The 25,994-nt window shown below is 37.9% G+C and overlaps 1 protein-coding gene across 1 annotated transcript in view; it reads left to right on the top strand.

The window, feature by feature from the left end:
• The window catches only part of sema4gb (sema domain, immunoglobulin domain (Ig), transmembrane domain (TM) and short cytoplasmic domain, (semaphorin) 4Gb), a 46,381-nt gene extending 21,480 nt beyond the window's left edge, over positions 1–24,901 (top strand). Inside the window, exons 3-15 of the mRNA XM_041973800.1 lie at positions 4,642–4,790; positions 5,197–5,259; positions 5,525–5,623; positions 5,713–5,806; positions 7,522–7,635; positions 7,851–8,005; positions 13,173–13,348; positions 17,117–17,255; positions 17,354–17,576; positions 17,686–17,801; positions 18,665–18,819; positions 22,320–22,381; positions 22,939–24,901. Of these exons, the coding sequence (XP_041829734.1) occupies positions 4,642–4,790; positions 5,197–5,259; positions 5,525–5,623; positions 5,713–5,806; positions 7,522–7,635; positions 7,851–8,005; positions 13,173–13,348; positions 17,117–17,255; positions 17,354–17,576; positions 17,686–17,801; positions 18,665–18,819; positions 22,320–22,381; positions 22,939–23,906 (2,513 nt within the window). The 3' untranslated portion in view covers positions 23,907–24,901. The remainder of the gene's footprint in view (positions 1–4,641; positions 4,791–5,196; positions 5,260–5,524; positions 5,624–5,712; positions 5,807–7,521; positions 7,636–7,850; positions 8,006–13,172; positions 13,349–17,116; positions 17,256–17,353; positions 17,577–17,685; positions 17,802–18,664; positions 18,820–22,319; positions 22,382–22,938) is intronic.
• Positions 24,902–25,994: the final 1,093 nt, after the last annotated feature.

The following is a 25,994-nucleotide window of genomic DNA, read 5'->3' as shown; positions in this document are numbered from 1 at the left end:
TTAATATATTCTTTTGTATTTTGTTGTTTCATCTGAAAAAGACTAACTTTTTCTCCTAAATCGTCACATCTAAAGCTGTATTTGTGCCCCCCTGGTTAGCAGCTTCTGTGATTCAAGCTGAACATGCATCTGGGTGCCTTTTCAGTAAAGGTCAAGAGAAATAAAACTACACACCATCATGCCAGATCTGAGACCAAGGTCGTCCTGCTTCAGCTGCCTTGAGGCCAGGCTCATTTTGTGTCTCTGCAGTCCTTCTCATCAGTGCTTTGCTTGTTATATCACACAGCAACTATTTTTATAAGATAGGAACCAAGGCTTTTGCTCACTCGTGGATGACGCACGAGTAGCGGGCTCTTTAAACTGCCTTGGGTGACATATCTCCCTGTAAACTGGATTACACAGAATATGCAACCGTTTATGCTTTCGCATTTTTACGTGGATACATTTTTTATGATCTGCAAATCTCATAAATCACTATTTTATACACAATAGAATGTTTAAAATATCTCATTTTGAAAGGTAGAGTAACTAACTGATGAAAGATATTACTTCATCATTTATTTGATGACAGCAAGATGTCTCAAAAAATTGGGACAGGGTCATTCTCAGCGTTGTGTAGCATCTGCCTCTTGGAAGGACTGGAATATTCAAAAGGTTTGGTTCAGTGAGAAACTGCATTGGGAAGGGAAACTTGGATCAGCTGAATGGTGCAATCTTCAACTGAACCAAGACCCCAATTAAGTGTGAATGCACCCTTACTGACCTGTTGCCAATTAACCAACAACGTGTTTCTCCACCATTTTCTTTTTTACTACCACTGCTATTTCCAGCCTTTGGTTATCTCGTACTAACTTTTATGAGATGTGTTGTTGGAATCAAATTCATCTGAGGGAATATTTTCAGTAAACAGTAAAGTGTCTCATTTTCAGCATTTGATATGTTTTCTATGCTGTTATAAAAAAAAATGTTTATGTAATTTTAAATCATCACATCCTGTTTTTGTTTACATTTTACACACAATCCCATTTTTTGGAGTGTATATTTTTGCATAACATATATTCATGTAAATATCTTTTAAGTGGATCTGCTTGTGTGTCTGTGTGTGATAGAGTGAATATCCTGCTGTGTTAGTCAACCCCTTTTCTCATAATAGCGCCCCCTCCCACCCACCAGATGAATCCCTGCTGGCATGTCCTGACCTTTGACTCTGTTAGAGGAGCTGCTCATAACTCCTGTACAGCTAAGACAGACTCATGTAAGAAAAATTAGGTGACAATCAAAAAGTCCTCTCCTTTGCGAAGTAATGATTTTTTTTCTGTTGTGGCAAGCAGTGATGAATGCCCTTAGAGCCAGAACTCTAAATGTGAAATGTAATTTTTTTAAATTCCTTTTATGCAGGCATGATGGATCCCAGTATAATAATAGAACACTTATTGACCAGTCAGAGCCTTCCTGTGGTTGCTGATTGTCTCTTGTATGAAAAGGTTGGCAGTGATAAGAGTGATTGGCAAGAAAGTGAACAGTCTGATTCACTTTTTGGACTTCTGGACCCTGGATTGGATTTCTATTCTCGCCACCCAGTGTGTTCATGTGACAGCTAGACATTTTGTCAGTCATGTGGGGAAGTAAACGCCTTACATGTGATGCTTTGGAAATTCAGAACTGTTTTCATTCTGTTGTATCATGCAAGATCAAACATGCTGGGAGACTTGCTGTCATCCCCATTGTCATCATAACTATTGTTAAATAAGCAGAAAAAGCACAAGTATTACTGTAGTTGAGATAGTGGAGGTGAGTCACAGCCTTTAACAATGTCTGAATGCTTGTGAGCTAACAAAGGTTTATTTTACATAAGTTTGCTCCTATATTGGAGTTGGGACAGTTATTTGATTGGTTTGACACATAATTAGAGTATTACCTACTGCATTGTGAAATGTGGCATATTCACTCATAGATGAGGAGGTAGGACCCAATACAGGACTCACAGGTGATCAACAAGTAAGATGGAATTAAACAGGAAACAAGAGAGAAGACTCGAAAACTACAAACAATACAAAATGTATTCGAATACAAAAACTAAACCAACAACCCACAGACCATGGCAAGAGTTTGAGCTCCCCTTGCATAGAGTGCCATAATTCTTTTAACTCCTATGCTACAATAAATGCTTTGGAAGACTTTTTTCTATTTGATATCTGTTGAGCATCATAATAACCATATTGGTTTAACAATGTTATACAGGTTTAATTACCATAGTTGTCAGTGTTTTTGTTTTTTGTGTTTCTGCCATCCATGGTTTGGGGGGTTAATCCTCCACATATAGCCTCTAAGGCCCAGCAGAGGTAGATCAAACCAACGACCAAAATGGGAGAGCTGATATCATTCTCACTGAGCTGATATCGCTCAATGTAAACACACACTGATGTGGCACTGAACCTCCTCAATTTGATCTGTGTAATTTACCAAAAGTGGAACAAAGGCGGTTTAAAGAGGGCATCTTTGTTGTACTGATAAAACATGACTTCAGTGTGAAAACAGCGTTTGATTCAAGTTTTTAGACATAATTATTAAGTAAGGTACCACAAAGAAATCCTGGCTGAGTTAAACATGCTTCACAGCACACCTCTTACAGCATCTGTTTAGCTTCTCAGTCCTGTAGAAAGACCTGTTATCTTGCTATTTACTTCTTATTTTCTTAAATCTGTTAGCTTTAGCAGCCTCCTTCACCTGCCTTGTTTTTCTTTAACTTTTTGCTCTAAGTAAAGCTTGTTGCTTCCTCTCCACTAACCAGAATCTCATGTATATTTTTTGCATATAGGTCCTGCCCTGAATTAATCATGACACTTAATTCTGGGACTTTGTGGGGTAGCTTTGACATATATATAGCCATCACTTGCTGTTGAGGTAGCATTAAATTACTACTGACCCCGATCTAAGTCACTATCCGATATTAAATAGAACATGGCATATAAAACAATACTTCAGCTTGCATTACAGTAACCATCTACTTCTATCAATTACAATAGTGGTCATTCCTTTGCACTCTCAGCTTCACTGGACCCTCCTTGCTTCATCAAAAGTACAACAAACAGGAGAACAGATTAACTGTGACAAATGTGTAGGCCCTCACACCACATTGAATAGATTGACTTATATAGGTTGCCTTATTCCTGGGAGCTGCAACGAGCTACCATCGGTTCACAACAGAGAGAGAAGTGGGGGAGGAGGTAGTGAAGACTCATTGAGATTAATATGCCCATCTGTAGTCTGCTGACTCATGTTCCTCCAAGAAACACCATTGATACCTTCACTTATTCTGTTGTTCTCTGATGACAGCTGATCTTTGTGCATGTGAGGTTTCTATTGTTGTAAATGTCAGAATTAGTTAGTCAGACATTATTCACTAATTCTGAGTGCAAATCAAAGCCGTGTAAACCTACTTCTACACTCAGCGAGATTTTCTGTACCCAGAGGAAAAAAAACAATGTCCTCCTTTTCTCTGTCTCACAGCAGCAGTGCAACCTGCCCCCATTTCTGAGGTTCTACAGTCGGCTCAAATATTTAGTTTTGATTTACCATGCCAGTTATTTTGCAATGGATAAATAATCTGTTTGTCTACACCAATTAAAGAAAACCCAAAAATATTCACCAAGTTTGCTTTATTAAAACGTACTATCATTTACTGTGCTGTAACGTTTATTTGCCCCACTTCTTGTATGAACTTCACCCATCACCCTCATTCATTTAAACACACACACACACACACACACACACACACACACACACTCAACAGCGCAGCAGTCATGATGTTGTGGCAGTACTGCTGATATGATTTGGCAGTACTGGGGCACGATTCCTGCTGAATGCCCTAAAATCTTGCTTCTTCTGTGCCCCCATCCCTATTTTTGTGTCTCTACATTAGTTATCTCAGCGGTTACTCGAGCAACCCCCTCTTCCACCCATCACCATCAACACGCCACTCCCACCAGTCCCCAGATCTGTTGTCAAGCCTCACCCTCACACAGTCACGCTAAGCATGTTCATTGAAATCAACAATCAGACTATCAGGAAATGAATGAGCATTGTCAGCAACAGAACAGAAATCAACATGCAATTTGGCTGTAGTGTTTTAATAATTGTCTATTGGTACAAATTGTATAGAAAATAAAATAAATTAATTAAATAAACTATTACATCACTGAATAATGTTTTCTGGTTTAGCTCTGGTTTTGCTGAACTTCTGCTCACTTTCTTGTTGACTTGACTCATTAGTGCCCAGGTTCAATAGCTTATGGTTTGAATTGATGTAGTGATTCTTATTCACATTCACACACTCAGATCAATAGTAATGCAGCTGCAGTGCAAGGTGCTGTCGTACCATTAGAAGCAAGGATTGTCAACATGTGGAAGTACCAGGTATTAAAACATAAGTGAATTACAAACTCTGTTACCTGTTCACCTGTTAAACCATGCTCTTAAAACCTTAGAAGTTGTTGAACTAATGAAATAAAGGAACTATTTATATGAGATTGTCATTTTGAGACTACAGTTATTACCTCAGACTGACACTTGATACTTAACCAAAGCCAGACATAAAGGAAACCTTATTTTTAAACCATAACATCCGTCATATATTTACAGGTTTGTTAGGAAGCGCACGTTTCACTGGCTCATCCCAGAACTACAGCACCCTGCTACTGGAAGAGGAGGCTGGTCTGCTGTATGTGGGAGGCAGAGGGACTTTATATGCCCTCAGCACCGCCAACATCTCCACACCTGTAAACCTTAAAGTGAGTGCCAAGATGCTTCGAGCCACAGATCACCATGCAAATGCCACTGATAGAAAGAGTACTAAATCAATTTCTCATGTTTTTTAAGGAAGTGTTGAAAGAGGAGGAACTAATAATAGCCTTAAGCAGATTGAGTAAATCCCATTGTGTTCCTCCAGTTTTATGGATATTGGATTAAATGCACCAGGCATTTATTCAAGGGTTACTGACTGAGAATTTAGTAATGCTGATGAAATTGAGTGTGCTACCATTTTCTTTTCTCTCTTCCTGTTTATCATGCACACACACTCGTTTTCCTCTATTTATCTCTCTCCTTGCTGTCTATCTATAGAGCCAATTTATCTATTTGTCCCTTTTTATTTATTGAGCTAAGTGAGTCATGCTTATTACCCCCCATTGTTTGCAGATTGATTGGGAAGCTTCCCCTGAGCAGAGGAAGCAGTGCCTGAACAAAGGCAGAAACAATCAGGTACAAGGCTGCAGCCTCACTCTCCTCTTTCTATCTTTTTTTTAATAAAACTCTTAATGTATCTATTTATCTTTGTTATTGTTTAAGAGAACAAAATGAAATCAATCAGCTTTGTGAGTTACAGAATACACATGGCATGAACAAAGAGAATCATCCCTTCAATTGCCTTGTTATTACCTTTCCTAAAGGCCAAAGACACTCAACTACGGCTCTCCTGTTGTTGTAGAGCCAGAAATAACCTTTTTTTTTTCTCTGTTCTGTACAGACAGAGTGTTACAACCACATCCGCTTTCTGCAGCGATACAATGAGACTCATCTGTACGTCTGTGGAACCAATGCCTTCAGACCTCTTTGTGCTTATATAGTAAGAGCTCCTATGGTTTGATTTCGCTGTAAAATTGTGCCTTGAATTAAAAGTAAGTGGATTAAGTGTCCTGTGTCATCTCTTGTAAGGATGCAGAGAGGTTCAACTTCTCATCGGGTTTTGAGGAGGGCAGAGACAGATGTCCATATGACCCAGCAAAGGGATACACTGGACTCCTTGTTGGTATGTTTCTCAGATGTGCTCGATCAATCCTGCACTGTGGTGACAGATTGAAAGCAGTGCACTGATATAGGATATGACGTCTTGAAAGCAAAAATCAGTAAAAGAGAAAGGATGCAATATTGATTATATCAAAATGATGTTTGGATCTACTAATAAAGCAGAAAAAAATTATAAATACTTTAAAAAAGAGGCTCAGAACACATTAAATGTAAGTAGAGAGCTGTGCTAACGACGCTGTAAGATTATAATAAGGCACAGCAGTGTTTTAATTAAATGCTAACGTCATCATGTTTCGTGTCTGAGTAGCTTCATCATCCAGATCATGATGTGTCCAGAAGTGCAAGAGAAAGTGGATTCGCTTTAGATGTAGGCTTGTTAATTTTAAAAGGATTTGACCAACTCAAACTGGTTAAGTCTTAAATGAGCTTCAGCACTTTGTGTTTTTACATTATTGAAAGAGAAAGGAGGAAAAAACGTAAGATTAATGACTTCCTTCATTGATTTTGTGCAGCTGCTTTCTTTGTGCCATTTCAGTGCACTCCAAATTTTGTGTAATACTTGGTGAGAAACATCAGTTGCTGCCGAGGTCAAATAGATCATTGCTTTCTGATTTCACACCTCCATCTCCTCAATTTTTCATCAGCTGAATCGGTAGTTGACTAATTGATATGTTTATAACTTCCACTGACTTCTAAGTAGTGGGAATTTTCTCTGTAGGCAAGAGTGGACAAATTGAATTCTGGCTCAAGAGAGAGCCTTTATAATTTTTCACACTTAAAATGTCTGCCATTTTTCCTTTTACTTGTTGCTATCTGCAACTTATCTGCTTGTTGTTTTGTAGGTTGGGAAGATTTCTGACAATGTTGCAAAATGACAAAGCTTGCAAATATCCTTGCTGTCATTTTAACAAAGTCAATGGATTATAATACATGCATGATTTATATTGAAGATTACTTGTGTTTTTAAAAAAAAATATATAAAATGAAGCTGTTTAATGTAACATACAAGCATCATACCAACTTAAACTGCATCTATGAGCAATGATGTAGTACAATCCTGCAACATAAACAGTAAGAAATTTTGAACTTGCAAAATTAAATATAAGTAAAGTTCATTTCATTTTTTTTTCAACACTTTAGGGATTTTTAAGGACTTAACAATAGACATCAAGGGTTTAAGCTGTTCTCATTTGTTGAATAAAAAACATGAATAAAATAAAAAAAAATGTCACTTCTATTTCTTATTTAAAGGCAAATACAAGATGCAAAAGAAAAATAAGTAATGGAGCACAGAAATCACATGACTTTCCATTGCACAGGTTTTACCTAAGATTTGCTAAGAAGTTTTAAATTTTCCGTCTGTGATGCTTTTGGGGATGTAGTTTCTGTCTACATTCATTCAGTTATGAAAACATGCTAAACAGTTTCATCAGCTGTGACACCAAGAGGTTAAGAAACACTCAAAAATGTCTGCAATAATAGAAGCAATGCAGTTAAAAAGAATACCACATAAGGATGTTTAATCAGCCCTTTTCATCAACAGCTTACAGGGATTTTACAAACACTTAAACCACTCTGAGTAACATTGTCACCATTGTCCTATTTTCACTGCAGGATGCCCTCTGCTTTAATTTACATATGATTAAAATCTGATGTCTTAAGTTATTTGTGTCTCGATCTATCCTCCTCCAACATTATTTTTCTCATTTTAATTAGATGGCGAGATGTTCACAGCTTCTCAGTATGAGTTTCGCAGTTCAACAGACATCCGCAGAAACTTCCCCTTCCCCACTCTAAGGACAGAAGAAGCCCCCACCCGATGGCTTTTGGGTAAATAGACAACGATCCTCAAATAGAGTAAAATATTATTTCTCACTTGGAAAGTAAAAATCAGTTACAAGATACACTGGAGCTTAAACTGGTTTAGCTGTGGGGATTCAGTCATGCTTAAAAGCTCCATCTTCAGTTTCCAAGGAGACACTTTCATGGCTGTTAATAGGTCTGTGTTTGGACATGTGGATCTGTGTGTATCTGTGTGTGTACAGAGGCAGACTTTGTAGGCTCCGTACTGCTGAAGGAAAGCGTCAACAGCTCTATTGGCGACGATGACAAGATTTACTTCTTCTTCACTGAGAGAAGCCAAGAGCAGTTTGCCTACCCGAGCCAGACCAAGGTGTCAAGAGTTGCCCGAGTCTGCAAGGTCAGAGAGCACAACTAATCAAAAGACCAATAACCATAATCATATTAATGATGTCACTTAAAGTTAATTCAAGAAAAAAACAGATTAACAGTCACTGCAAGGTCATGGTCTGGAAGGGTTGAAATAAAGGAGGAGAAAAGTTGTCATTCAAAGTGCAAAAATTGCAGGATTATTTAATGCTTTATGCCAGTGATGCAGGGTGAAATGAGCTGCCACTCTTCTCATACAGTAATTTCAGCATTGAATGAAGTAGCAGTTGGGCGTCTCTAATCACAGTTTCTGCCCTGACAGAGACTCTTTCTGTGCTGCTGTTGCCAGGCAAACTAGAAGTCCACAAACTTCCACCTCCAATAGCGATCCCTCTCCCTCTTTTTTTTTTTTTTAATCACAAAATCATTTTCTTCCACTCCTGCTCCTCTTTTTCCCCTCTCACTTCATTTCACTTGCTATCAGCTTCTGTGGTCTGGACAACATGCACAGCAACCATTCCTAGAGGTCTCCTCCTCTCTCTTTTTGGATCTCTATAATGTCTTTTAGCCTTTCATGTAAGTTTAAAAGTCTCACACGATGGTGCTGGATTAAAAAAAATACAGCAGCAGGGTTAAAAAAAAGTGGTAAAGTGATGCAATTATATTTAATTGTTCAAGCCTGCAAAATTAATTTGCATGAATTTGAAATCTAGTTGATTAAAAAATAAACAAAACATTTGAAGCAACCCTTTAAAAACAGTAATTTAGGAAGAGTTCAACAAATCAAATCAATCAGTGGGCAATGGTTCTTTTTAGTACTAGTAGTACTCAAAGAAATAGCACTAAAATTGGATACAAAAGTAATAATTATTTAATACTATCTTATAGCCAGGATGTGAATCAAAAGCAGTCCCAGATTTATAAATTTGCTTGGCCCATTGGCTGGTGTTACATAAATTTAATCTGCTTCTGCAAGGATCAGCCTAGTCTCTCTACAGTCCAAATATTATATCTGAATGAACCAAGTGTACCAGCTGCACATGTTCCTGAAGAACTATCCATTCAGAAAAAGACAATACCAGGGCAAAATTACAAAAAGCAAAAGAATACCAGGGATGTTTGTTCTGTTGGAGAATTGTGGTCTTCCACATCTGTAGAATCTACTGTAGACCAGTAATATACCCATGCATGGGATGCTTCAGAACAGCTGACCTAACATATCACATTTACAGGACTGTGTGTGCATCTACAGAGTCCCAATTAGTTGTTTCATGTGGACACAGAAACTGTGTTCCCATCCTTATACTGGTATGTGTTCCAGTAAACATTCAGTCATGAAATCCTTAGTGTGTTGCTTTTTTTGTGAAACATTAGTAATTTGCACCCTGGATGGAATTCTTTTACAGTTGGACATTGGAAATTACCTTATTGTATAAATACTAAGGTATGCTGCATTTGTTAAAGCAACTCTACAAAAGTTGCAATAACAATAGTACAGTTTTAAAGAATTTAAGGAACTTGTTTGGCATACCCACACACATTTACACAAAACAGCACAAAATTTAGCACCTAAGGTTTCAGGTTTTGTCCAGTAAGTAGTTAACAATATGAAAAAAGTAGTTAACAATATAAAAAGACCCACTTATAAAATAGAATTAAAAAAAGAGTTAAAGGTACTGTAAAGAAGCTGTTCCTCAGCCTGGTGGACCTACTCCGGATGCTCCACAGCCTCCTGCCTGAGGGGAGAGGTGGGCGGATACCTTGGCGATGCAGAGGGACCTCTTTTTGCATCTGTTGGTGAACATGTCTTTGGTGGTGGGAAGGTTACTACCCAAAATCCTCTGAGCAGCCTTTACTACCCTCTGCAGTGCCTTCCTCTCTGCAGCAGAGCAGCTGCTGTGCCACACTGTGATCCTGGTTTCGAGGATGCTGTCCACAACACATCTGTAGAAGCTTTTCAAGATGGAGCTCTCGAGTCCAGCACAACACAGCTTCATGAGAAAGTAGAGTGCCTTCTTGTTGCAGGGCAGTTGCCAGATTCTCACTGGCCACCCTTTCCACCTACAAGGGTTTTAGTGCATTTTAAAAGTGGCAAAGATTTATTTATTTATTTTTCCAAGATGGCGCCACCGTAGGCAGCTTGTTACTTCAGCTCCTAGCCTGTTTCTTGTTTTTGTTATGTTTTTTTTTTGTGTTTTTAAGCTCTTCTTCATAACTTTTTTGGTCGCTTTAATTTTGGACTGTAACCATGGACCCGCAAAGGTTTGTGACAGTAGTAGCATGCCTTCTACTCTTTTTGGGACTTTTTACCAACTCAGCTGGAGAACCACCTCATTGTTTACAGACAGAATCAGCTGTTAGGTCAGTATGTTAAGTAGGGTACTCCTGGAGGAGAGACCCGAGATTCTGAAATAAATGTGGCAATGAGGAGATGTAGAGCTGGAGCGAAGTACTGGGAATGAAGGAGACGGTACAAACCTAGCATTCCATTAGTTCTCATGGGTAACGAAAGACCTTTACCCAACAAGATGGAAGAGCTGATGGACTAACCAGACTGCAGTGGAACTTGGTTCACAGATACCGGACTCCGTTATAATTCTGGATGGCTTTTAATTGGTGAGAGCAGATGGGAGCACAAGGAAGAGTGGCAAGAAGAGAGGTGGAGGACTAACAATGTACATTAATGAGAGATGGTGTAACCCGAGACACATCACTGTGAAGGAGCAGCGCTGTACATAAGACATTGAATTGTTAGTGGTTAGTGTTCAGCCATACTACCTGGCCTTTCAATTGCCTCATTGTTCTCATCAGCCGACAGTATGGCAACCTGTGAGGACATCCATACCACTGTCTCTCAGTTACAGACAGCACACCCACAGTCCCTTATTATTATCTCTGGGGACTTAAACCATGCCTCACTTTCTACCACTTTCCCTAACTTCATCCAGTTTGTGGATTGGCACACAAGGGCCAATAAAAGCCTTGCCAACACAAAGCAGGCTTACTTCTCACTTGATGTAGACCATGGAGAGGGTCATTTTGCACCACCTTCACCCACTGGTGAGCTCAGTGCTGGACCCCCTGCAGTTTGCCTACCAGCGTCGCAGTGGATGACGCTGTCTTCTACCTGCTGCACCCATTCCCCTTTTACTTGGAACAGGCAGGTAACGCTATGAGGGTCATGTTTTTTGACTTCTTCTTTCAACACCATCCAGTCTACACTGCTGAGATAGAAACTGGTGGGAGCTGGAGTGGACGAGCAGCTGACTGCATAGACTATCAGCTACCTTACCAACAGACCACAGTATGTGAGGCTCCATCACTTTGTGTCTGACGTGGTAGTCTGCACCATGGGGGCGCCACAGGGCACAGTTCTCTCACCTGAATCTTCTTATTCAGCCTGTACACTTCAGACTTCAGGCCCAACATGGACCATTGCCACCTACAAAAGTCCATACCTTTTCCAGGGAAAAGACCTTAAGACACTGGACTCTTACAAGTACCTGGGTGTTCACCTTAATAATAAACTGGAACACAAACACAGACGTGTTCTTATCTTATCTTATCTTATCTTATCTTATCTTATCTTATCTTATCTTATCTTATCTTATCTTATCTTATCTCATCTTATCTTATCTTATCTTTTTTGTGTGTGACAGTGTTAAAAGGAAAATGTGTCAAGTGGGAGCTTTAAAATGTAATCACTTCAGAACTTATCAGCCTGTATAGGACACTGCTGCATAGCAAATTTCCACCTTATTGAAGAGAGACTGCATGGCAACATCAGACTTTCATTTTTTGAAATCACAAAACCTCATTTAAACAGTACTCATGAGCAGTCTTATTTAATTTGTTATACAATTAATTTGACCCAGAAATAAATCTGTGGACATGCCTTACCTTAAATTTATTATTAATGTTTTAGCTGCTCAAAATCTTTCTGTTTCTTCCTAAACTACCAACATTTGGTGTTAAAATCATTTTCTAAAAATGGGGTCTAGGCTCCTCTTTCTCCGCTTCATCAATAATATGAAGTTTTCAGAACAGTCGAGGCTTTAATAACTCAGTCTGAACTAGGCCACAGTAGCACATGCAGATGTTGAGCTGGTCCCCAGCTCAGCCCTGTGGCAGCCAGACATGACACTGGTTGCAGGCAGATCTGCAGATAGTGAAGGTTCTGGCATTAGCCTCCAGCCTGAAACCACTAAGGACTTGCCATTTTTGAGCTGTCTATCCAGCTGTCCTGTTCACCAGCATTCCTCACCAGTCTTGGCCTATTTTCACAAAGAAAGGACATAATGACATAAAATAGATGCAAAATTCACTCCATTTTGATATTTTGAAGCATCTTTTGTTGTTTTATACATCTAAAGGAAAAAACGAGAGGTTTTGTTATCACCTTTTCTTTGCTTTTACTAAGACTGCAACACAACCTGCATAATCTCTGCTGTGGTTGAAATGCCCACAGGCATATCTTTACATTGCTATGCTTGGATTCCTGACTCTTACTCCCTTCCTGTATTTTGATTGACATTAATTGTAATCTGCAATCTACCCCTTAAGCCTTATATACAATAATAACCCAGAATCTCTTCTATTTGACATGCTTATTTTCCTAGTATTATCCATAACACTCTTTTTTGTGTCATCTTCTTCTATGAAAAGGATTAACTGCCTTTCTTCATCTTTTCTCCTATAGTAAATAGAGTTCTTACTAATGGAAGTATCTTAATGTTTAAGATATGTGCATAATGTTGATTTGAGCTACTTTGCCTTTTTGTGTGGGAGGTTAAAAGCAGGCAAAGCAATTTGATGAACGGCAGATGTCCTCCTAAGACAACAGCAAAGAAAGATGAGGCACTATGATTGAGACAAACATAGAGAAAAGAAGCCGCCATCTCGTTTTCTTCTTGTCTAAATGAGGTGCACTAAATGACTCTTACTGAGCTGTGTATCACAGTCTCACCACCTACTGCTGCAGAAATACAGTTAGAGGGAAGTTTATTAAAGTTGACACAGTCTGAACCAGCACACTAATGTTCATCCCTGCTTTCAGAAAAATGTAGACTTTCTACTTTATAATTTTGTTCTAATATTCTTTTAATGTTATTTTTGTGCACATGAGTAAGACAATGGTTCAGTTTTATAAAAATTTTAATTTTAATAATTCATTCAATTGTTGTTTCCTCTGTTTACAGACTGACTGGGGTGGCCAAAGGACTTTGCAAAAGAAGTGGACCACCTTCCTCAAAGCCAGAATGGTGTGTTCAGTCCCGGAATATGAGCTGCACTTCAATATCCTGCGTGATGTGTTTGTTCTGCAGGGCCAAAATGCTCAGAGCAGCATTTTCTTTGGTGTCTTTGGTCTAGAATGGTAAGACATTGTGTTATTTATTTTCTTTAGGCTTTTTATCAGCCTTCTAAATGGGCAGTTTTACTCCTTTTTGTCAGCTTGAAGGAAAAGTTAGGAGAAAATCTTCAAGCCAGTGGTTGGATGAGGAAACAAGACCAAATGATACCCTGAATAATTGTGGCTTTATGAAGGATTATTTGTCTACATTAATTCTAGATAGGAAGTTTTAACTTCCCTGTGCCAGCAAAGCTCACAGTTACAAGACTTAAGAAAGTTCTTAGCCCAATCTCATCAGAAAGAGCGTTATTTCTCCACAATGTAAAAAATATTCTTAGTGTTACAATTCTTGGTTTTAGATTGTTATATTCTATGTATCTATAGGCAGTTGTGTTTGAAAATGAAGCAGTCGCAGCACATGAAAATAACAATGTACAAGCTGTAACCATGTAGACTTTTGTTACTATCTAGAGTAAACTGTGTATATTATTTCTAACCCAAGAAATATGCATTAATAACTAACCATTTGCACCTTTTGGAAGAAGGAAAAAGTAAAAACATACAAAAGATCTATGGATTAGTTCCTTCCCTCTTTTCCTCTGACCTGTTATACATTCGTTGCCAAGTAAAAACAACATGTGGAAAATGGATGTCTTCACATTAGAACACATATGAGGACACAGGACATGTCATGTTCAGGTCATGTTGACAAAAGATTAGTTGCATCACTGTAAAAACACAATAAAAGCTTCATACTTGCAGAATTTTTAAGGCCTCTATTATAAAACTTTACACCAACTTAGCTTCGGTATTTCAGGATTTGTCATGACATCAGTTTACAGTCTCTTTTGGTAAACAATCTGTGTCAGTGTTGTTTCATTGGATAATTTAAATCTGCTGTATGTTGAAAAATCCCCTCAAAGTTCACTTAGAGAAACACAAGGAAATTATTTGCATATTCTACACATGGTGTAACTACACATATGCTACACATAGAAAAACAGTGTAAGGTCAAGTCCAATGTACATTAATAAACAATATTGCAGACTTTTTGGAGCAGATATTAAAAGACCTAGTGATATACTACAGGAGCTTGTTTTAAAGTTGAATCAGCAGCTTCTTTCAACAGAGACAATATGACTGTTTACACTGACCTTTGTTTGCAAAAGGCAAATTTATTAAATTTCTGCCCAGTCACACTGGTATTTTTACTTCATTTTTCATCCTCTTAAGCAGATAAAAACATTAAATACAATAAAAAGTATTTAGGAGGTTGATCCCCAAACTTTTGTAATATATACCATCAGCATATTATTGCAAAAAATACTGTTGCAGGCTGTTGCATAAGATTTTCCTGGAAACTGCGCACACACAAAATAATATTTCAGATATTTCAAATAATTATTTTCACCTTTTACCTGGAGAAAAAAATTAAGTGTGAGTTTCAGCTATTTGATTATTAGCCTACCAGTGATATTATTTGAGACATCTAGTTAAAGATGATTTACAAACAATACCTTTACAACATGAACATCTGGGCTTTTGTTCAGAGGACGATCAGAATAATCCAGTTTTTTGCTTAAACTACTGTTTGATAGTTGGAATCTGAAAATTAACTACTACAGGCACTGAAGGAGGCATATTCTGCCTAGTTTTCACAAGTTAATGAAATTTCTTTGATCACAATAACCAATGGAAAAGGTACATTTCTCTTTTCAAACATGAATTTACAGCTCTTTTATAGCAGCCAGTTTTATGGTTGAGAATCTTCAGAAAGGACAATTAATCACATTCAAGGAAAGACTAGAATCATATCATTACGTGAAAGAAGAAAAGGGAGCAGATGCTAAGAAGACAGGAAGTGAACTGGTAGAGGCCAGGTATGCAGAGTAACAGAGAGAGATGTGGAACTGGACTTAAATTACATGTGCATCAGGAAAAGGTGGAGAAATTAGTGAATGAAAGTGTTGTAATGTTCAGTGTTTGCTGTGTTTCTGTGTTTAGTTGTTCATTTAAAGATTTTATTAGAATATTAGATAGTAACAGTATTTTTATTTAATAAAAAATGCATATAACTAAACAGCTTTTATGGAAAATTTTAAATAAAAATAGCTTACAACATAAAAATAATTCATATTTGCTAAATTAGGCCAAAATATGCGGTCTGAATGATACTAAATGAAGAGCCATTTTTGAGCAGAAAGAGCCGAATCTTCCTATCACTAGATAACATTCAATGAGAAATAGGAAACTAGAATTTTAAACTTCTGACTGGGGAAAAACAAAGTATCTATATGGAAAAAAAAAACTAAATAATTACCTTGTACATCATTATTAGCTCATTTATTGTTTATTTAATTTATGTAAACTAACATCTGATGAGAATTTGCTTTTAATAGCAAAGCAAAAAGGAAGAGCAAATAAGTAAATACAACGTGATTTGAAGTTAGGTGGAGACAAAGTAGATTGAAGATCTTGACTCTGAAGTAGGAATTATAAAATCAAACTATAAGTTCAAACATCTCACTTAATGAGATATTTCTTAATCTGGGGACCCCAAAGTGAAAGCACAGCATTTCTTTTTGAGTTTTTGAGTTTGTAATGACTTCAGACACCCACGCTCTCAAGCACAAAATGTGACTTTATTATTAATATATCCCCTCAGTTTTCAGCTTGTTTTTTGTAAGCATTCACTGCTTTTCTCTTCTAATATAATAAATTTGTTTTTTATACTGGTTGCTAAGGATGTAAAGATGTTTCCTGGATCTTTGGGAGCATTTTATTCTATGACATTTTATATATTGAATGAATATAAAAGTGTTAATCAGGTTAAGTGTTGCATTAAAGAAAATAGAGTCATTATTTAAAATAAGAGTGGGTTTTTGTCAAAAGAGAAGCCTCCAAAAATGATGAGGGAGCGATGACTGCGAGAGGAAAATCTGGCAGTGATGTGAGAGTGCTTATGCTGATATGCAGTCATGCTGTATAAAACTGTCCCAATGGTGCTTAAATTCTGATGGAGAGGATAGCAGTGCCACATTAATGCTATCAATTTCTTTCTAGTCATTTTTTTTACTACCATGCATTCTGCCCTGTCGTTCACCGCAGCAGCTTTTCTTTCTTTCTTTGAAACATCTACACCTGTATGAGTTGTAGTCATCAATATACTTTAGACTCAGGTGTGCAAGAATGAAACAGACTCTGGTTTCTTTCTTCTCATTTTTCCACATGAATGCTTTTGAAGACTGAGGTGTGCTCACAATAGATTTAAGAATGTGACGCAGACATTTTTCCCCCTATTACTAATCTCACCTGTAGGGCGAAAGATTAAGGGTCACCTGGTTTGTGACTTCCAATCCCTACTCTTTCTTTTCTTAGGTGTGCCACCAGCACCCACAGATGTGGTGGTTGTATTTATGACTCACAAGGAGTGGGGATTTGGGTGAATCTGGTGCTGAAAACATATACTTTCTTCTGGTTTGGATAATGGGAGCACCTGGGATAAAGGGGGGGAAATTACACACCTGTCAATGACATCAGTCTCACTCCCTTTTCCAAGACAAACATATAAGATCCAGAAGCAAATTGTGAGCATTTAAAGCAAAAACTACCTTCGTGAAGGTTTTCAGAGATCAATCCTCAGTAGTCTTGTTACTTTTTTACTTGACAGTGATGATCTGTGATGTGTCTGAAACTGGATCTGGGCGGCAGTTGCTCCACAGATCTCTGAGTTTTTTCAGCTCTGAATCATTAATCCTGAATGTGTCCTCTGGATGTTGGATTATCTTTCAGGAAGAATATCAAAGCATCTGCTATCTGCCAGTATGCGTTCTCAGATATACATAAGGTTTTTGAAGGGCCGTACTTAGAGGTGCAGGAATCAAAGTGGAGGGAATACACTGGAAAAGTTCCAGAGCCAAGACCTGGATCTGTAAGTTTCATCTTTTAACTCTCTGTTCATGCAAGATTTTAATATCTTGCTTTTTCTTCCATGTAATCTAACACATTTGATGGCTTCTGTCTCCACAGTGTATAACAGATCTACACAGGTCCCAGGGTATCAACTCATCTCGAGACCTCCCAGACAATGTTCTGACTTTTGCCAGAAGGCACCCACTGATGGCCAACCAGGTGCAACCAGTAGGCATGCGCCCACTCATGTTCAAGAGGAGTGTCAACTATGTCAAGATTGCTGTGCACAAGGAGCCAGCGCTTGATGGAAACATTTACACTGTTCTGTTTTTGGGAACAGGTGATTTTTTTTTGTCGACAAATCACATGAAATTATGAGAAATTCAGCATGCTGACATGATCACGACGGTTTATCATGATTAGTGACAGTACTGTGTGTTTTCTTGCAGATGATGGTTGGTTGCACAGAGCTGTAGACATTGATGGAGAAATGCATATCATAGAGGAGCTGCAGATGTTTGACAAACAGCAACCGATAGAGAGCATGGTCATATCTTCAGCTCAGGTATTTATAAATGGGTCCAGACCAAGTATGCACGAAACTGTGTGCAGTTTCATTAATTAAAACTGTGTGTATGCATAAAATCAGAAATATGCATCAGAATTTTATAAGCAATGTGAAATTTTATGCAAGCAAGATATTTGCTCCTATTTCCAGTCGTGAATGAATATGGACACTCTCCACTTGCACCACATCCAGACGACAAAGAAACTAAAAGCAAAGAAGCACAATTTTAGTAAATGTGAAACTAAAATACTCATGATAAAATACTTTATTTCTTGATTTAGGTCTTGGAATCACAACCAGAACCAAACTGCTAAATGGAAAAAAAGTGATTGAAAGACCTCAGAGAGTTTTAGTTTAAATGACTGGAAAGAAAGAGGCCCAGATAACCACATATTGCTGCTTACCATATTCAGATTACACTGAATACATTAATGGTCTGCTCTAAGGTCTTTATTATTGCCTAGCTTTGGGGAAATAATGAAATTCTCCTAGAACTAATCTATCTGAGCTCTTAAACCACATCACAAACATTTAAGTAATATTTCTCCACCTCTGTTTACTTGCCTGAAACTGTTTGGAGCCCACCTAGGGATGCTTTAAAATCTCTGATCCAGTCTTGCTATGTGTTATTTGGGTAAGCATTAAATAACCAAAGAGTTTGAGTGTCAGTCAGTACAGCAAATCACTGAAAGATTATTTAAATTAAACAAATTATCTGAATGGGTAAGGATTGGATGCCAAGCTAATCTGGAGAAAGCAGTCAAGTAAATTTTCCTTCCCTATCTCCAATTCTATTAGAAATAGAGGACTGATAAACAAGCACACAAGTAATATACTGAATTTTTGCTTTTATTTTTCAGAGGAGTATCTATGTTGGTTCCCACTCTGGACTTGTTCAGGTCCCGATGTCAACCTGTCAGAGGTACACTTCCTGTTACAACTGTGTTTTTGCCAGAGACCCCTTCTGTGGCTGGGATGGAAGAGTGTGTGTGGAAATATCTTTACGTGCACAGAGGTGAGTAAACAAGAAAAAGAAAGAAGCACAAACAGATGCACAGTGTTTTGCAAAAGTGCATAATGCACACAGAAAAAGGGGTCACAGTGAATATCTCTTGAGATTTTCAGGCTTTGACACAGATGCCGATCTGCCTTTTTATGTGTCTTTTCAGTTCTTGTTCTGTTGTTGCTGCTACAACAATTCAATTTCCCTCTGGGGATTAATGAAGTTTTCTGATTTTGATTATGCCTCCTTCACACTTCCACCTGTTCACTCCATGTAATAGGCTTCTTTATTTCCTCCCTTAATCAGTTTTCTGTTTTCCTCTGTTTTCAAAACTGTGGTTGTGTAAGCTGAAAAACTGAACCATTTTAAGGTAAAATATGTGTAATGATCCTATAAACAGATTGACAGGTTTTACACAATGTATGCACCTTTTTGGTCTGTATTTGTTTCCTCCCTTTGGCCCAACAGCAATATCAGAACATAATTAATTATTTATACTCCTCATGTACCCCTCCAACACATTTTCTGTGAAAGCAGGTCTAAGACAATGTAGCTGACCTGATTTTTTCTCATCAGCACTGTTCGACACAGCAGGAGCCTGCTGGAATAGGAGGGTTTGAATTTTAAATGAGTCCCCAAGAAGAAAACATGTGTGTGTGATTCATATAGAGTGCAACTCTGCTTGTAAAACTGAGAGGTAAAATAACTGAGAGATAATATTTGAACAGTTTACATGCAATTTATTATCAGTGTAAGCTTGCAATAATTACAAGGCATTGGTATACTGTTACTTAAACCTGGAAAGAATACAGTATAAATATATGAAGATAATTTTACTTTTTACATTATAATGATTATAATGAGATTATAATGATATTAGCTGTTATGTGGGAAGCTCTCAAAATATTTACATAAGCAAATGCATGTAAACCACAACATAAAAATACAGCAAATTAGAATAAATATGTCTGAAATAGATTTATTGTTACTGTTAATGGTGCTTGAAGTGGTTTTAACAGATATTTGTCAATAATTAAAATAAAGATGTCAGCGTGGCAGGGTATGTTTAGATAATTTCTGCCTGACCCTACGTCCTCCTTCCACTTTGTGAAGCTGGTTTTGAATTTTCAGACAACAACAAAGCTTTTTGGGTTAATTATAGCAGTTCTGATAATGTCGTTGACAACATACAAGGCAATGTGCTTTAACACGTTGTTAATGCGTCAACTTTTCTGAATTCACTCAAACTTCATTGTGTACCTCCAAGTGCAATATGTTGTAAAGGAATTTAACAAGTACTGGCATCTTGTGATGACGTTTGAGATAGCAACCATTTCAAATGCCATGCACCAACTATATGGCAACAAATTGCACTTATATTCATGCACTATATTACGGCATAACTTTCATTCCTTGTTTTTTTACTTTATCATTAATCTGAAGAGGGTTTTTCTTCATTATGTATGTAATGTACTACTACATTATTCTTGCATAATGTAGTAGTATGATGCCCCATTTCTTCAACATGTACCCTCAAATTTTTAACAAACATCCACTGATTGCACAATTGTTTCTTCTTCATTGTCCTCTAAACATTACTTGTCCTCTACGTTTCTTTTATGGCAGTAACATAGCTGTTCACATGTCAAAGAATCTCCTCTTCAAATAGATATAAACCATTTAATCTAAGGCATTAAAAACAAAGGGACTAGATACAAACAAAAACAAACTTTTAGGGTAGGGAGGTGTGAAGCTGCATGTTGCAATTTGCAGTTTATGCCACTAGGTGTCACTAAAATATAAATGCTGCTTCATTATAAGACGCTAGTGTTGAGTTCACTGCCTCCCTCAAGAGGTCAAAAACATCAGATATTGCTGTTTTGTTGTATAAAAGAAAAGAAAAAGAAACTACTCAGTCTGCGCCAGTGCTATGTTTAAAGTGTAACTCCACCCGCTGCAAAGTTTTGAAAAATCCAAGTGGCTGAGAGGGGTGGGGTAGCTGGGGGGTGAGCAAGGGGCAGGTTGTAGGTATGGCACAAATACTAAAGGCAGGATTTAGTCAGTGATATGGTCAGGACAGCAGGAATTTGACAGATGGAGAATGATTCAGATTCACAAGGCGTCTTTTATTTACGTCTTCTCGAAGGCTCACATTTACTTGAACAGCTGCATGTTGTTTGACACTTGAAGTTCTTCTTAAAAAAGTAAAATGAGTGGTCAGTTTGACTGGCAGCCTATAAAGAAGTATATTTATGATATAGGTATAACAATTTGATTTGTTGTTGTTTTATTGTTCAGCATTTTGGTCAACGTTGTTGTGTTTAAAGTGCTCTATAAATAAATTGGATTTGACAACAACATAAATAGTTTTTATAACAATAAAGTCATATGATGTTGTTTACAGCTCAAAACATACTTTATTGTGCACTATCTCTTTAATATTTTAATATATTTGATATGAAAATTAACGCTCCGCTAATCAGCATTGTGGAGTAAAAGAGCAATATCTCCCTTGGAATTTCTGAATAGTCCAAATTAGCCTGAAATAATGCTCAAGTGAAGCTCAATCACCTAAAAAAACAAACAAACAAACAAAGTATTACCGTTTTACTTTACTTAGATATGACTAAGTTAAAAATAAAAAAATAAATCTTGTTTAAAAGTTAATCTTGGAATGAGGACCGACTCTTTGGGTTATGAGATGATGTTGTTGTGGTCTGAAAGAATTTGACCAGTAGCTCATGCACACACAGAAAGAAAAAACACATTGTAAACAGTCCAAAACAAACACACTCATACTCTACACACAGACTGGCATACTTTGGCTCACTCTTCCATTGGGAACTGTTTGCGCCTCTCATTATTACACTGCATGAGTGAGCTGCAGACATCTTAATCTCGAGTACTACAGCAGACAAATCAGCCTCTCCTGTGGGTTTATTTTATCATCATGGAGCCTGAAAAAAAGGCAGCAAGAAGAATTAAATATTAATGGAACATCAATAGTGTACAATACCCTCCTGATTTCTGAGACAAATCATTCCCTTTTCCTAAATCTTTTAAAAGGAGAGTGAAGTCTTTTCTCTAGTGATGAAGTAAAACGATGATGGAAGAATTTAAACACTGAACTGAGACAAAATAGCTCCAAAGTAGCTTTGCCAGGATCTACACAGAGCTCCAACGCTGTGAATTTTGTTTTTTCTCTATGAAATCAAATTATACTGGCTTCAGACCAGTTTTTTAATTGTTTTTTTTTTCTTTAAATGGTATATATGTTACTTTATATACAGACTGTGTTGGTCCAATTAATTTATTTTTTATAAAAGGTATTTATTATTTTAGATTAAGCTGTTTTTGATTTTATAGTCACATTTTTAATTTAATCTCACATTTATTTGTCTGTTGCTGCTGCTTATCTTTACCAGGACTCTACCAGGAAGAGCTTTTTAATTTCACTGACGCTTTCTTGATTAAAGGTTAAATGCAAATTTTTCACAAAATCGTTATTTCAGGTCAAACCTAACCCAGGACATCAGGAGAGGCATCAGGGGATGTAAGGAGAATTCAGGAAACGGTATGTGTTACAAAGCATGCACACTTTAAGTAAATCCATTAAGTAAGGGCATCTACCTTCTTTATTTCTTTTTTTGATTCATACTTTTTTTTACCACCCATTTTTCCTTCTTGATGCTCTCAAACTCAAATTAAGAGGTTTAAAAATTTCATGCATATTCATGTTTCTCTTCCTCAAAACTCAACCATTTAGCATCTATTAAGGGATTTCATTAGGTGTATGTTCCTTACCCATCCCCGAGGTCCCAGCCTACACATTTTAATCAGTTCCTCTCTTGCTGGAGGTCAGCCGGTCCTGCTGCACTGCAGGGCTTGTTACATTTAAAGAAGCTTATAAGATGTGATAGAAAGTGATGCTGCAGCCACAGAGGTTCCTCACCCTTAATTCTGAATTGTAACCTTGGTGACCTGACATCTTATTGGATATTCATCTTTCTGTCCTACTGTGTTTCTGTACATGCTTCATGCAAATTCCCCATCTGTTCATGTTCTTCACTCATAGACATCTTAGTTTCCCTTTTACCTCCCTCTCATGTCTCTTTTCTTCTTGTTTCTCAGTGATACATAGGAGACGTGCTGTGATGTCTGGTGATGATGTACTACTCCAGTGCGAGCTACGTTCTAACCTGGCGACTCCACGCTGGACGCTAAATGGCAAGGAGCTCCAGGGATACGGCCTCAATTCAGGCTATCGCATCGGCACAGATGGCCTGCTCATAATCGGAGCTCGCACCCAACAGAGTGGCTTGTATCGCTGCTTTGCTGTGGAGAACTCTGTCTCCGTCCTGGTTTATCTTTACACAGTTAAGGTTCACACAGACCCGTACTTCCCTGCAGAGCCCACAGTCACAACTAACCCCACAATGTCCTCCAGCCCGACTGTTTTCTCCACCAGCAGTCCCACAGAGGAGTCTTTGTCCTCTCCTCCTGCCCCTCTGCCTCCAGGAGCTGAGTTCCAGACCTACAGGCACATGGAGGCTGTGTATATCTCGTTGGTGGCGATTCTGGGAGGACTTTGCTTGGTGTTGACTGTGGTCCTTCTTTATGTGAGCTTCTGCACAAGACGGGCCGCCCAGAGCCGGAAGTTCTCCCAGCAGGGTTTGCAGGTCCTGGGGGCCTCTGAGAGAAAAAGGAGTTCTCATTTCGAGCTTAAAACCATCTCAAGTCATTACAACGGCCGGCAGGGTCGTCGGTCCATCTCAGTTCCAACCTTTGGGGACATTAGCGACAGCTTCTTTCAGATAGTTCCAGGAGACGGCCAAATGTCTCCTGATAAAACACCTCCACCAGCTCCTCCTCTGCCTATGCCACCTCCACTTCCAAACATGGATTACGCTAACGGGCTGTCGGCCACTCTGCCCAGCGTGCTGAGGAAGATGAACGGGAACAGCTATGTGCTGCTGAGGCAGGCCGACGCTGAGGGCATGTCACCCCTCTACCATTCATTCACAGAGGAGCTCAACAGGATTCTGGAGAAGAGGAAACACACACAGCTGGACCTACAACCTGATGAGAGCTCCATCTAGGATGCCCACCTCAGTCTTTGTCTCATAGTTATTCATTTGTAATCCAACTGTGACTGGTAGTTGTGGGATAAACTGAAATGCTGCTGTAATTTCCCCAGTGTCAAAGTACCTGCAGGTTGTGTTCTAACTTGATATGAAATGTGCAGCCTTCTTTGTGCAACAAAAAAGTGTCCCATGCTTTCACCTCAGTGATGGACAAGACTAACCACACTGCAATCTGAAAAGTGGCGCCGTGAAAAATGTGTCCATAGACTACACAAATAGCACCTGGGAGCTTTGTGATGCTACCTCAGTGTAGAATCTCTGCAGATTGAGAAAGATGGTGGTCAGATAGTGCACAAAAATACAAAATGAGGCATTAGTGAAAAATGCAGTCAGGCAGGTAGGTCGTTTTTTTCACCTGTGTAGGTGTTTGAGAAATTAGCACCATGTAATATTATCTTTTATGGAGCTTTGAAGTGACACTCTTCCCAAAAAGTATATTATGAGAATTGATGTCTTACCCATTATCTAAAGGTCCACAACCTGAGAACTTGAGAGTCCAGCCTTATGTATAAAGATGCTCCCATTTGTCCCTTGTGAGTGTGTTTGTGGACTGCACAGATCTGGATAGCAAGCACTTCTAATAGAATGATAAACATAGCAGCAGATGGATAGTAAAGATTATAGATTTGTAAAATTTTTGCTTGAATTGGATTGCATTAATGTTTAGGTTTTTCTCTAAATGCACTTTTTTATATTAAACTGACTGCTACAAGACCTCTTATAATAATGTCTTTTTAAACAACCTTAAAAAGGAAGTAGTATGTACTGTATGTTTGCAAAAGACTCTACAATCTCATGTCTGGGTTTTTCTAGATGGAAGATCATGCAAAAACTCCTGAAGTTGTATGTAATATTTGAAATATTATTTATATACATGCTTATTTAACAGGGACAAATGCATAAAAGATTACTTCATGAAATCATGTAAAATAAATGGCATGCATACAGCAGGTTTCTAGCAGAGGATAATTTGTAACCCCTGTCACTGGCTGAACATAATGAAAAACAGACAATTAAAGCAGTTTTAGCTTATTGTTTATTGTTGAGATCCACCCACAGGTGTCCTCAGGTGCTACATTTAGCATGATTTGCAGTGGTTGTTTTTAAATATGACTTGGGAGTTCCCATTTAACATACAGGCATGTACAATGGAGAATCTTTGGCAATAAGACTGAATGAATCTTGGATGAGGACAGAAAATAGTAACAGGACTCTCTGGAGTCTAAACAATGGAGGTGACACAGATGAGGTGAGGCTGAGACACTCTGGAGAACTCAAATGAAGAGAAAATGGAGAGGATGAAGCTGGTGTGAACGACAGAACAACAGCATTACAGTGACATTTACAGTGTGAGGACTATGAGCTGATTGGCTCAGAGACAGTGACTTGTGCTTATCAATACACAGAATTAAGATTTCTTTGATTTCATTGATAAAAAAATTAGAAATTGAATATCCATCTTTCAGATATGAAATAAAAAAGTTTAAATTACTTTTAATATTTACTTTTGCTATTCAGTTGCAAATTAATGGTTGAATCTCATGGATGATGAGAGCAACTTTTAACCTAATCCTATGAAAAATTAAATATCAATGAGGCTTAGAAAGAACAGTGTTTGAAAAAATAACATTTGTGACATTTCATAAACTTAGTGAAGGTTTGTAAATTAATTTGACCCAGTGAAATCCATTTAAATGGAGGAAGAGAATGATTGTCACATGTTGAACCATTTTCCTACAACAACACACTGAAATCTTTTTTTCTATTAGTAACTGTCAAAAACTGGTTTCCTTTTAAAAATCAAACACTTCCGCATCTGGCTATTATCATAGTGAAAACCAAAATACAGATTTTGGCTGGAGTATCACTTTAAGAATCCAGTTTTGATACAGTGCATGAGAGATACATTTCAGTGCATTTATTTTAAAGCACTCTTTTGTCATTTCTTTCATGTAAATAGCAATAATTGTATTACTGTTGCAGCTGTTGTAGCAATGTGTTGTGCCAGTGGAAACACCTGCAGCGAGCTTATGTTTTTTCCCT

This window comes from Melanotaenia boesemani, chromosome 21 (genome assembly GCF_017639745.1).
Source record: "Melanotaenia boesemani isolate fMelBoe1 chromosome 21, fMelBoe1.pri, whole genome shotgun sequence".
NCBI lineage: Eukaryota > Metazoa > Chordata > Actinopteri > Atheriniformes > Melanotaeniidae > Melanotaenia > Melanotaenia boesemani.
Note: the sequence above shows the minus strand (reverse complement) of the source record. Positions and strands in the feature narration are given on the sequence as shown.